Raw genomic sequence first — 11,189 nt, forward strand, 5'->3', positions numbered from 1 at the left:
TGGGTAATCTGAGGGTTAGATGCAAATTTAAGGGTGAATTTTGTGAAGAGAAATAGTGGTCACTGCACAGTGGCACCATTATTGATCCAGGTGTGTAGACCAAAGTGTTGGAGGCTGTGATAAAAATTGATAGGGTAGCAGGACACAGCTTTCAACTGGTTGCGGGGGCGACTGTGCCGATATTTGGGACACGGGGTTATGGGGATGTAGTTGGGTAGTCTGAGGGTCAACGTGGTGCTATGGGTGTCCGAGGTGTGTGGACCATGTCTTCTGGGTGGGTCTCCTGGTGGAGCATGGCTGTTGACTGGACCTTAGTGTGGTCAAGTGTGGGTGAGCACTGGGGGCTGCGGTTCTGTGGACTGGGGGACGAGGGCGGCGTAGGTGACATGAGGGGAATGCTACGCCCTGCGACCGTCTCCCCCAGGGCCGAGGTTGTGCGTGCGGTAGTGTGTGTTAGCAGCAGGTGCTCACCACATTGGCCAGCTGGGGCTGGTGCAGCTGTGTTCCTCGCAGGGGGGCCCGAAGGATAGACGGTGGGTCGCACCCTTATGGACACTCATGGGCCATGTTGGCGTTTTGACTGCTCACCTTGTCCCGATGACCCTTGCACTGTAGAGGTGCGGAGCTGTCGTGGACACATGTAGTTGTTTAGAACAGTTCACCGTTGGATGTGGAACCACATACCTGCCAGTATAGTGGGGAGAAAGGTGCAATTTGGTAAAATTTGGTAGGCCCAATGATAAATTTTGGGATTTTGAGGGTGGATAGCACTTTGGGTCTGAGCAACCTGCAACTACCTGCGTTTCAGGTGAGAGGAACTGATATTTACTGTCCCATGCTTCAGGACTTGCTTAAGGAAATTTGGGACATGCAATTTGGAGTTGGGGGCGGGTGAGAGTGATGACATGGTCGGTGAGGGGGGGTGGAATGTGTGCCACAGAGTCTTGTGGGTGGCGTTTGTGTTAGTGTTGTGGTTATGTGTTTTCATGTGGTCATGAGGTTGGAGAAAATGGATGAGTGGTGATTATTGTGAAATGTGATTTAAATGTGAATTGGGATTTCACAAGGGCAGGCCATGGCAACTCTTTTGTACCATCTCGGAATTGTGCTGGAGAATTGAATGGCAGCGGGGGAGGAAATGTGTTTTGGGATCTTGTGGGTGGGGAAGGTGTGTGTGCCCGCAGGTACAGATCAAGCTCGCAGGAGCGATGCCTGCGGCCTCCCCCTCTGCGGCAATTACCCCTGGCAGCCAGTGGTATCTGGAAATTGGAGCTCGTCGGTGGAGGGTCTGGTTTGGCGCCATGGGGTAAAGGAGACCCCCGGCGACCCGTGGAGCTGCGTAGAAGCAGGAGGCAACGGAGCCTGGTGTGTGGAGACCCTCACCGGAGGGGTAACGGCGGAAAGGGCTGTTGGGCTGTTACGGGGCCAAGAGGTAAAGGGGGGGGGGGGGCAATGAACTTGTGAGTCGGTTGACTTGTTTTTGGGACTGCGGGCACCACAGCCTGAAGCGCCCCCACCATATTAGTTGTGTGGTACCTCCCCGCTGCCTAGTTGAAAGGAATGCACACATGTATACGACACCAATGCCATGGTCCTGCAGGGGGGTGTATTAAGTATGGGCTTGAAATGATTTTGTGTGTGATGATTTTTGGAATGAGTATGCGTGGATAAGGGGTTTGTGTTGTACGAATGTGGGCGAAATCCACCGAGCCATGTCACTCACCTGTAACACCAGGACAGGGCCCGCAGAAATTTAGGGGTGCATTGGGATGGCCCCGCAGGTAAGGTTGCGTCTTGTGGCATCCACAGGGGGATGCGGTCTGTAGACCAGGGTATGTAAAAATGTTTGTGGAGTTTTGATTTTTTGGTTAAGGGTAAGTTTTGTGGTTAAGGTAGATTTTGCGTGTTGTTTGTTTCCTCCCTCCGCAGGAACGACCAAGGAAATGATTACACATATTTGCAGGACTGTTAATATAAGGGGATTAGCTTGTGAAGGAGGATAGTTAAGTAGCTCCGGCTCACTTCCACAGCCCTCTTGCTTTATTTCATAGGTTAACAAGCGTTATGCTTCGGTCCCCCGTCGGTGAAGTGATGAGTTGACAAAGTGGAAGACGCAAGGCGGCCATCTTGGATTTTGACGTGGCGACCCAATTTTCAAGAGCGTTCTCCCTTATACGTAGATACACCCACACACCAGATTAGAAGTTAGTAGCTCGTTTATTTTTCAAGATATTTCGCTCACAAGGTTCAGACATATATATGGTGGCGGCCATCTTGGATTTTGACGTTGCGACCCAATTTTCAATAGTGTTCTTCCTTATGCGTAGATACACCCACACACCAGATTAGAAGTTAGTAGTACGTTTATATTTCAAGATATTTCGCTCACAAGGTTCAGACATACACGGTGTCAGACATACATGGTGGCGGCCATCTTGGATTTTGACGTGGGTTGCACCCACACACCAAATTAGAATTCGGTCCTTCGCTTACGCACGCACGCACGGACGCAATGCACGCACGCACGTTCACACGCACGCCCGCACTCACACACGGACGGAGGGGAAAACAATAGTCCCCCTTTTAGCTCTGCGGTGCGACGGGGGACAATTAAGTGTGAGACAGTAAGTGTTAAGACTGGAATGGTAGCGCCTGAAGTGAACCTAGCAGGAGCTATGGTTCCAGAGGGGGGGGCTGTGTCATGAATTTGGGTAGAGGAATATCTAGAGCCAGATAGATCTGTATAGGTAGGTATTCGACTGTCGCGATAGGGAATCTACCTTGTAATAAGTTCTGTGTTTTCAGGCGGTTTGTCGGGATAAGAGTATACCTGTGAACATACCAGGATGTTTGGGTGTTAAATAGTGTAGGGAATAAGATAACACCCCTTGTGCGTCAGACCTGGTAATCATTCCTTTGTCCCTTATGGCAATGCATACACTTAGATAGGCCCTTTAGTGCACACAGCAATTAAATCCCCTTCCCTTACGACTTTGGAAAACAGGCAGGAAGCCAGATCGGGGCACTGCCGGATGGCCGCCGCCAGCTACACCTCCGGCAGGCCTAGCAACATCAAGTGACACGAGCTGTAACCATGGCCAGGGAACGTGTGATTGGTTGGCGCGGAAGGCGCGAACCTCCAGCCAATCAGGGCGGGAGGCGCGAAGACGCAAAGGAGGAAGAGGTGGTTCATTGGAGGGAAGGCGCTGGAAGGTTCGGTGAATGGCGGGACGCTGGAAGGGACTGGTTGGTGGCGCGCCAAGGCTGACGTCACCACCGCAGGTTATAAAAGGGCGTGCCGGACGACATTTTCCCTCTTGCGCTCTCTGGCTCTTGCGCTGCACGTCTCTCGAGCTCTTGGTTCCCTCTGGCTGTCTTGCGCTTGCACGACATTTTAGCAGCTCTCTCCTGGCTGCCTCGCGCTTGTGGTCTCTTGTCTCCGCGCTTCCCTTCTTGGTCTTGAGAGGTCCTGGTGGTCGTTGGTTCAATCTGCGTGGTGCAGGAGCGAGGCTCGGTGCTGTGAACGGGCGGGACCTCGTGTGCGAACGGCGAGGGGATTGGAGCAAGGGCTTTGGCTCGGGCCGAGCGAAGCGGACAGAGGGTTTCTCCGCACCGGAGTTTGGACCGTGTTGGACGATACACGAACACGACTACAGACAAGATAAGATTGCACTCACACCCCACATTTACAAGTACGTGACGATTTATTTTATTAATTCATCTCCCCTTGTTCGTATCTGAAGTGAGGTGTGTGGGATCCCAACGTAGGATTTACTTTCATCATCGCGTTTCATTGTCACGGGTTCCGTCAAATAAATCTCTATTTTTGTACATTAAATCTTGTGTTTGGTTCGAGTGCATTAATTCCCGACAGGACCGGAACTGCGGTCGGCGCGCTCCAGGTAAGCGCTTTTCCCGCTTCTTCCTCTTCTCTTCTTCTTCCCGTGCTTCATAGCAAAATCCGTGTTTGGTCGTCGCCCCCAGTTAAAGCTGTTCTGGTCATCCGCGGTCCGTCATATTAACCGGAGGGATTCGCATGACTGACGTGTGTGTGTGTGTGTGTGTGTGTGTGTGTGTGTATGTATGTATGTATGTATGTATGTATGTATGTGTGTGTGTGTATGTCTCTTGTCATACACACAGACTGTGTGTGTGTGTGTGTGTGTGTGTGTGTGTGTGTGTGTGTGTGTGTGTGTGTGTGTGTGTGTGTGTGTGTGTGTGTGTGTGTATATATATATGTGTGTATATATATATGTTATCCACTGCCGCTGCTCCGTTGTATCAAAAGGAAATGATACAAACTCAACACCTTACACCTACTAATAAGTCTTGTATTTTCGTGAGTCGGATTTGCATCCAGGAATACAACAATTATGATTTTAAAGTTGGCTCTCTTTCGTTTCAATGCTGAAAATTATGTTAAAAAGACAATTTGGGCTGCAGGTGTCACGTTAGAAACGGCACGTTAACAGAGCCCGGCAAGCATAACGCACACAGTGTACGCACAAAAGGCCGTGTTAGCATTCGGAGGACACGTGTCCTGATGGGATGGCAAAAATAATAAAAAAATAAAGCTTCAATGTAGGTTCATTCAATCCTGCTGGTATATAATAATCATGAACGAGCCCACTCGTGACAAAACTTTGGGGCAATCACAAGTCGAGAACGCTTCAAAGGCCCGAACCAATCAGTGCTCAGTCACAGGAGACTTGATTGAAGGTGCGAGGAGTTTGTTCAGGTGCTGTTGATAAATCGTCCCCTCTTCACCAGAGACAGAGCGGGATCTGGAAAATCCACTAATCAAGGCTAATAGACGTGTCCTTACAGATTAACATCCTTGCGATGGAGGACACATACATGGACACCTCGCCCTACATGCAAAACATCAGGGTGGCAGTGTGTACCTGGGTAGGGATTCTAACCCAGGCTAGACAGCTCACAGGTGTTTGTTTGTAGGTGGGTAGGGATTCTAACCCAGGCTAGACAGCTCACAGGTGTTTGTTTGGAGCTGGGTAGGGACTCTAACCCAGGCTAGACAGCTCACAGGTGTTTGTTTGTAGCTGGTGTTACGTGCTCCTCCCCGACCCCCTGGTCACGGTGTACCTCCGAGCCCCGAGAGGAGTCACGGCAGCAAAGTGTGTTATCCTGTGTCAAAAATCAATGGTGAAACCACACCAATTGTTACCAACAAACAAATATTGTATTAAAAATCACACAAGAATAACAATACAACAATTAATAGCAATCAAAAGTACAATCAATGTATATCTTATGATGGTACCATCAGCTAGTACAAGGTAACTCACTGTGCTCCAAGTGAGTGAAAAAAAAACATTCCCCAATTTCTCCATATTCCCGTCTTCAATTTCAAAGTTAATCCCCTCCAGCGATCGTCAGAGCAATGTCGAATCGAAACCAGAATCCCGTTCAGATGACGGGTCCAGTCACGCCGCCAAAACTGCACAAAGGCGTACACGGCCAAAGCAGTGCAAAGAGACCCACGGCCCAAAGCTGCGTAAAAGCGCACTCAAGGCGACTGGGAAATCACACCCTATGGTATGGATGTTTTACAGCTCCAAATCGGCGAACCTCAGGTTTGCCTTCAAAATCCGCGTTGCACACACACATCCCAGATAGACGTCTGAATGGTGAAAATAGCTGACGCGAAGCAAAGACCTTTCGCGATGAGCAAAGCGCGCGAGTCAAAATGGCCGACGGCTCGTTCTCGAGACGCAACGACCCGACGATGATTCCTCGGAATCCAACGCCAAACCTGACACACAGGTTGATCAGTCACAGCGATAACAACTCAATCGCAGGAATCCCTTTTCCCAGGAAACCCAAAGTTCACTCGTGACTCTTGCTCGACAACGGTCGATCCAGACCGCAAAGTTACCAGCTTCTTGTCCGACTTTACTTCGCTCCGCCTTTTTCTCTTCGTCTTCTTCCGGTTTGTTGTCCAGTTCTTGATCCGGTTTCCTGTTTCTTTTAACATTAACTTTTAACTTTTGAAACTAGAAATATCTTTTCCCTTTAAATGACAACAATAATAATACATGGAATCGGAAATATTTACAGTGGATGCAAACCACCACAACGGAAGTGACGAATCCGTAACACTGGGTAGGGATTTTAACCCAGGCTAGACAGCTCACAGGTGTTTGTTTGTAGGTGGGTCGGGATTCTAACCCAGGCTAGACAGCTCACAGGTGTTTGTTTGTAGGTGGGTAGGGATTCTAACCCAGGCTAGACAGCTCACAGGTGTTTGTTTGTAGGTGGGTTGGGATTCTAACCCAGGCTAGACAGCTCACAGGTGTTTGTTTGTAGGTGGGTAGGGATTCTAACCCAGGCTAGACAGCTCACAGGTGTTTGTTTGTAGGTGGGTAGGGATTCTAACCCAGGCTAGACAGCTCACAGGTGTTTGTTTGTAGGTGGGTTGGGATTCTAACCCAGGCTAGACAGCTCACAGGTGTTTGTTTGTAGCTGGGTAGGGATTTTAACCTAGGTTAGACAGCTCACAGGTGTTTGTTTGTCGGTGGGTAGGGATTCTAACCCAGGTTAGACAGCTCACAGGTGTTTGTTTGTAGCTGGGTAGGGATTCTAACCCAGGCTAGACAGCTCACAGGTGTTTGTTTGTAGCTGGGTTGGGATTTTAACCCAGGTTAGACAGCTCACAGGTGTTTGTTTGTCGGTGGGTAGGGATTCTAACCCAGGTTAGACAGCTTATGTGTGTATGTTTGTTCACAGGTGTATGTTTGTACCTGGGTAGGGATTTTAACCCAGGTTAGACAGCTCACAGGTGTATGTTTGTAGCTGGCAGCTCACATTTGCCATATTGATTTGTGAAACTAATGCAATGTGGGCGCCATGAGGTGCATTTACAAAAACAGTGTGGTATCTCAGGTGTTAGTGTTCTCTTCCAAGCTGTCTCTCATCTTCAGTTTGATTCTGGGAATCTGATAAACACCAAACTACACCTGACACGTTGGAGCGGTGCCAGCAGGTGGCGCTGAAGCTTGGATCTCACAGTTTGTTTTGCAGTGGGCCTTCAAGCTGGCTATTCTGTCTGCATGTACATGAAAAAAAATCTAATTCCAAAGAGAGAAAGCCTTTGGCCTGGTACGCTGGACATTGGCCTGGTACGCCGGACACTGGCCTGGTACGTTGGGCATTGGCCTGATATGCAGGACATTTGCCTGGTACGCTGGACAATAGCCTGGTATGCCGGACATTGGCCTGGTACGTTAGGCATTGGCCTGATACGCAGGACATTGGCCTGGTACGCCGGACATTGGCCTGGTACGCCGGACATTGGCCTGGTACGCCGGACATTGGCCTGGTACGCCGGACATTGGCCTGGTACGCCGGACATTGGCCTGGTATGCAGGACATTGGCCTGGTATGCAGGACATTGGCCTGGTATGCTGGACATTGGCCTGGTACGCTGGATATTGGCCTGGTACGCAGGACATTGGCATGGTACGCTGGCCATTGGCCTGGTACGCTGGACATTGGCCTGGTACGCTGGACATTGGCCTGGTACGCTGGACATTGGCCTGGTACGCTGGGCATTGGCCTGGTACGCCGGACATTGGCCTGGTACGCAGGACATTGGCCTGGTACGCAGGACATTGGCCTGGTACGCAGGACATTGGCCTGGTACGCAGGACATTGGCCTGGTATGCATGACATTGGCCTGGTACGCTGGACATTGGCCTGGTACGCTGGACATTGGCCTGGTACGCTGGACATTGGCCTGGTACACAGGACATTGGCCTGGTATGCAGGACATTGGCCTGGTACGCAGGACATTGGCCTGGTACGCTGGACATTGGCCTGGTACGCTGGACATTGGCCTGGTACGCTGGACATTGGCCTGGTACGCTGGACACTGGCCTGGTATGCTAGACATTGGTCTGGTACATTGGGCATTGGCCTGATATGCAGGACATTGGCCTGGTACGCTGGACATTGGCCTGGTATGCTGGTCATTGGCCTGGTTCGCTGGATGTTGGCCTGTTATGCAGGACATTGGCCTGTTATGCAGGACATTGGCCTGGTACGCTGGACATTGGCCTGGTACGCTGGACATTGGCCAGGTATGCAGGACATTAGCCTGATATGCTGGACATTGGCCTGGTACACTGGACATTGGCCTGGTACGCTGGACATTGGCCTGGTACACTGGACATTGGCCTGTTACACAGGACATTAGCTTGGTATGCTGGACATTGGCCTGGTATGCTGGACATTGGCCGGGTATGTAGGACAATGGCCTGGTATGCTGGACATTGGCCTGGTACACAGGACATTGGCCTGGTACGCTGGACATTGGCCTGGTATGCTGGACATTGGCCGGGTATGCAGGACAATGGCCTGGTATGCTGGACAAATTCCCCCAGTGGACAGAGTCTTTAGATTTGTCCGTCTTAGGTCATTTGAAACCCTCGTGGTCCAAAACCATGGTAGGAAGTCGCCCAATGAGACGTCACGAGTTAAGATCCTTCATTGGAAGGTCATACACATGAAGTATACAATTTATTTTTTCAATTTTGCAGAAGAATAATAATTCAGGAATTATTGGAATGCCATAACATCTCGGGTTTGACGAAACAGGTTGGAGGTTTAGAAACCTTCATGTATGTTACGTTCAGGCTCTTGTCTCAGTTTTGACACATTTTTGGGGCCTACTCAAAATGTGTAACATATAGCACAACATTTTAATAAAAATTCAACTTCATGTTAACTTCCGTCCAAAAAAAGATTTCATACTTAACAACAGTTTCGTAAATAAATAAGGAACAATACATGGCGAGGCAAAATCGTGGATCGCAGGATCAATTGAGTCGAATGAACCGGATGGGAACCAATCACACACCTGGTCAAATAAAGAACAAAACTAGAACGCCACTCAGTGGAGCGCATACTCCCGCCGTGGGTTTAGTTGGAATAATACGTTTTGTTTCACATCCCCTCTCCCCAAAACAATAAATGAAAAAGAAAGTAAGCCCTGTCAGAGAATTTATTTTGATATATCTCGGAATTAGAGGAGAAAAACATCATGTAAGAATAAGAATAAAAGCTTAAATGCAGTAAAACAGAAAAAATCTTTCCCAAAAAAATTTCCCAAAAAAATTCCTGGATCCGGAATAATATCCTGAGCTTCACCAAAAACTAATCAATTCTTCCTTATCCCAAGGGCAATCATCCCACCAACTTTCATCTAGATACGTTCAGAACTTTTCCAGATATCTTGTTCACAAACACACGAACACACGAACACACACGGACGGACACGATCGAATACGTTACTCCCTGGTGGGAGTAATAAACCTGAAAATCGCAGAGCCAGAACCAGAATTATTTATTTGGTCTGGGAAGCCCATGCGAGGTTTCTTCTTCTTCAGCCTCTCACAACCCCGGGTGAATATGCGATCTTTTAAAAAAAATTTTGCCAAATCTGTTTTATTCGTTTGTTAATATACCTCAGCCATTGACAAATCTGGAATTAAGTCTTCATAAGTTCATCAAACACTGACACCGTGAATGACATTCGCTGAGCTAAATGCTGATACCTCTTCTGAGGTAAAAAATTAAAATTAAAAAAACAGTTTTAAAGCATTATACGTATCAAACGATACATTTTATGAAACTGGGAAACCTAATACACACTATCGTGGTTTTAAAATGACAGAATATGTCTTTATTAGAAAAAAAAAAAAATGAACATTGAAGACGACGCTGCTAAAAAAATACACCGCTCTAACGCAGAACCACGAATTTAAACTACATTTACAACAAATATGAAAACTATTTTCATATCACAATGTTAAATATAGAATATATAGAAGATAATGTCCAAATAAAATGAGCCCCATCTTCCAATGGTAAAAAAATCCTTCAAAAAATTCCTGGATCGGGAATAATATCCTGAGCTTCACCAAAAACTAATCAATTCTTCCTTATCCCAAGGGCAATTATCCCACCAACTTTCTTCTAAATCCGTTCAGAACTTTTCCAGATATCTTGTTCACAAACACATGAACACACGAACACACACACATGGGCACGAGTGAATGCATTACTCCCTGGTGGGAGTAATTAATGTGTGTGTGTGTATATATACTGAAACGCAAAAGAAACTTACCACCTTTGAAACCTTTAAATATCAACAATAACACTGCGTGTAGTAAATGTGTGAACTTATTTGTGGACAATAGTGTCCTCGCTGTCAGACAAAACGGTCACGGATGGTCACTTGAACCTTCAATGGTCACTTCATAGCACAGCTGTTGAACAGCCGTTTTGACTGTCAGTGATTAGCCAAGGGGTATGGGATGATTTTAATGAGCTGCACGTGATGTCTTGATATTGGCTTTAAAAAGGCCAGTGCAAAATGGGCATTTTGACCGAAAAATTTGACCATTTTGATCAACTTCAAAAAGACCGAAAACACAAAAGAAACTTACCACCTTTGAAACCTTTAAATATCAACAATAACACTGCGTATAGTAAATGTGTGAACTTATTTGTGGACAATAGTGTCCTCACTGTCAGACAAAACTGTCACAGATGGTCACTTGAACCTTCAATGGTCACTTCATAGCACAGCTGTTGAACAGCCGTTTTGACTGTCAGTGATTAGCCAAGGGGTACGGGATGATTTTAATGAGCTGCACGTGATGTCTTGATATTGGCTTTAAAAAGGCCAGTGCAAAATGGGCATTTTGACCGAAAAATTTGACCATTTTGACCATTTTGACCAACTTCAAAAAGACCGAAAACGCAAAAGAAATTTACCACTTGTTTGAAATGTAATAAAATTGTAACAGTTCAAAATAAAACAAACCAACAATTGCTAATTGAAACATTGGCATTTTATTGATGACATGTCAAGTTTTTGACCAAGATACACCATCTCATCAGTTTGTTCTACAGTACAGAACAGCACAGGGTGCAATGTCAGTCCCCTTTCAATAGCGTGTATGGCCACCATTGTTTTGGATACAGGCAGTGCATCGTCGGCGTATACTGCCTACCAGTCTTTGGATGGATTGCTGCTGGATTCTGTCCCACTCAGTCCTCAATGTCTGAAGCAGCTCTGCCCGTGTCCTGGCCCTGCCAACTACGCGTCTCCCAAGCTCATCCCACAGGTGCTCTATGGGATTCAGGTCAGGGGAGAGCGCAGG

At 47.5% G+C, this 11,189-nt stretch overlaps 1 protein-coding gene across 1 annotated transcript in view; it reads right to left on the minus strand.

Annotated features, from left to right (window-relative positions):
* Positions 1-7,372, minus strand: part of LOC144891105 (bridging integrator 3-like) — a 158,924-nt gene extending 151,552 nt beyond the window's left edge. The window contains exon 1 of the mRNA XM_078773492.1: positions 7,124-7,372. Within this exon, the coding sequence (XP_078629618.1) occupies positions 7,124-7,372 (249 nt within the window). The remainder of the gene's footprint in view (positions 1-7,123) is intronic.
* Between the last annotated feature and the right edge of the window lie 3,817 nt (positions 7,373-11,189).

Source organism: Myxine glutinosa, chromosome 3 (genome assembly GCF_964187855.1).
Source record: "Myxine glutinosa chromosome 3, kmMyxGlut1.1, whole genome shotgun sequence".
In the NCBI taxonomy this organism is placed as follows: Eukaryota; Metazoa; Chordata; class Myxini; order Myxiniformes; family Myxinidae; genus Myxine; species Myxine glutinosa.